Here is a 1,474-nt window from a genome sequence, read left to right as displayed (position 1 = left end):
CGCTGCGCCCGCGCGGCGGCTCCCCGCTCCGGCCCGGGAACCAGGAAGGCCGGCCGGGGTGCGAGACGGGCCTAGGGGGACAGGAAGCGGGGGAGGCCGCCTCCCTGCTCACCCGGTCCCACGCGACCCCGGGCCTCCACTTCCCGCGCGGACACTCGTGGGGAGGCCGTCCGCGCCTTCTCACCCGTTTTCCTTCCTTCCAGATTTGAGGGTGGCTTTGAAAACGGCTTTTTTCTTTTTTTAATGTTTAACGTTCGTGCTGTAGACTTGCCCAGCTCGAGGGGTGCGGGGGGGGGGAGAATGAAGGTGTAGAGCCCCACCTCCAGGGAGCCCACGCCAACGGAGGCGGGTACCCCGAAAGGCGTCCTGGCGCGCAGATCATGGGGAACGTGACGGGGAGTTCCGAGCCCGCCCTCCCCGTCCTCCCTCCCCAGGAGCCCCTGCTCCCCGGGGGACGGGGACGCGATCGCGCCCCGGGTTTGGAAGGGGGAGCGTGCGGCTCGTGTCCTTTATCACGAGTCATCCGGTTCTGTAGTGTCAACTGCACGGGGTCCGAGAATGGGGGGGGCCGAAGATCGGGAAATCCCCGAAGATCGGAGGGGGGGCCGAGGATCAGGGGTGGGGCTCGGGCCTGGAGCCCGCGTGCCCGGATTCCTAAGATCGGCGAGGGCCTCGCCGGGCGGCTGACCTCGACAACGTGCAGCTCGCTCGGAAACCCGGCGTCGGTGGCCTTGGCCCCGGGAGGGCGGCAGGTTCGTTTACCCCGGCCCCGGAGTCCCGCCCTCCGACGCCCCCGCCCCCGAAGGCCCCGCCCCCGACGGCTCAGGTTCCCACCCGAGATTAGGTGAATTGATTGGGGGTGGAGGAGAGCGACGGCGCGGACCGCTCGCTCCCCACCGGCTCCCCCCGCCTCCGCCGGCGCCGCTTCGGGGTGCCTGGTCCCCTAGACCAGGGGCACCGCGCGTTTCCCGGGCGGTGCATGCACCCCAGACTCGAATGTCCTGAGGCAGGACTTTGGGTGAGCGGAACGGAAAGCGCTTCCTCCCCGGGACTCGGTTTCCGAGGTTGGGTCCTCTGGGTCGGGAGTGCCTCGCCTCCGTGCCTGAGGCTGCCGTACCCGAGGCTTCGGGGGTCGTTCCCCCCCTCCACAAGGGGCACGAGCGAGGTTCGCGTGCCGTCGTCTGGACGCGATCCCTGCCAGGGGACAAGGTCTGGTCCTCGGCCGCCGGTCCCCCGCCCTCCTCTCAAGCCCTCCCCTTTGTCTGGTCGAATGCGTCCCGCTCCTCAGCCCCGGTCTACGTCTGCGAGGTCCGGGGCTCTTCGCGCTTTCCGCCTCGCCGCCTCCGAGGCACCCCTGGCGTCCAGGCGAATCCGCGCGCCCCAGCTCCACAGCCGGGGTAACGGACCGCCGGGGATAGTGTGAGCGCCGAGCTTGCGAGGGCCGGGCCGGGGGAGGAGCTGGGCCCCGGGACGG

General features: G+C 70.6%; 1 protein-coding gene across 1 annotated transcript in view; it reads left to right on the top strand.

Annotated features, from left to right (window-relative positions):
* Positions 1-1,474, top strand: part of Gfi1 (growth factor independent 1 transcription repressor) — a 40,924-nt gene that overhangs the window by 32,858 nt on the left and 6,592 nt on the right. The window contains exons 5-6 of the mRNA XM_013018234.1: positions 266-844; positions 1,153-1,397. Coding sequence (XP_012873688.1) covers positions 266-844; positions 1,153-1,397 — 824 coding nt within the window. The remainder of the gene's footprint in view (positions 1-265; positions 845-1,152; positions 1,398-1,474) is intronic.

This window comes from Dipodomys ordii, unplaced genomic scaffold (genome assembly GCF_000151885.1).
Source record: "Dipodomys ordii isolate 6190 unplaced genomic scaffold, Dord_2.0 Scaffold39, whole genome shotgun sequence".
NCBI classification, from domain to species: Eukaryota; Metazoa; Chordata; class Mammalia; order Rodentia; family Heteromyidae; genus Dipodomys; species Dipodomys ordii.
The sequence above is the reverse complement of the archived record's forward strand: the minus strand, read 5'-3'. Positions and strand labels throughout refer to the sequence as shown.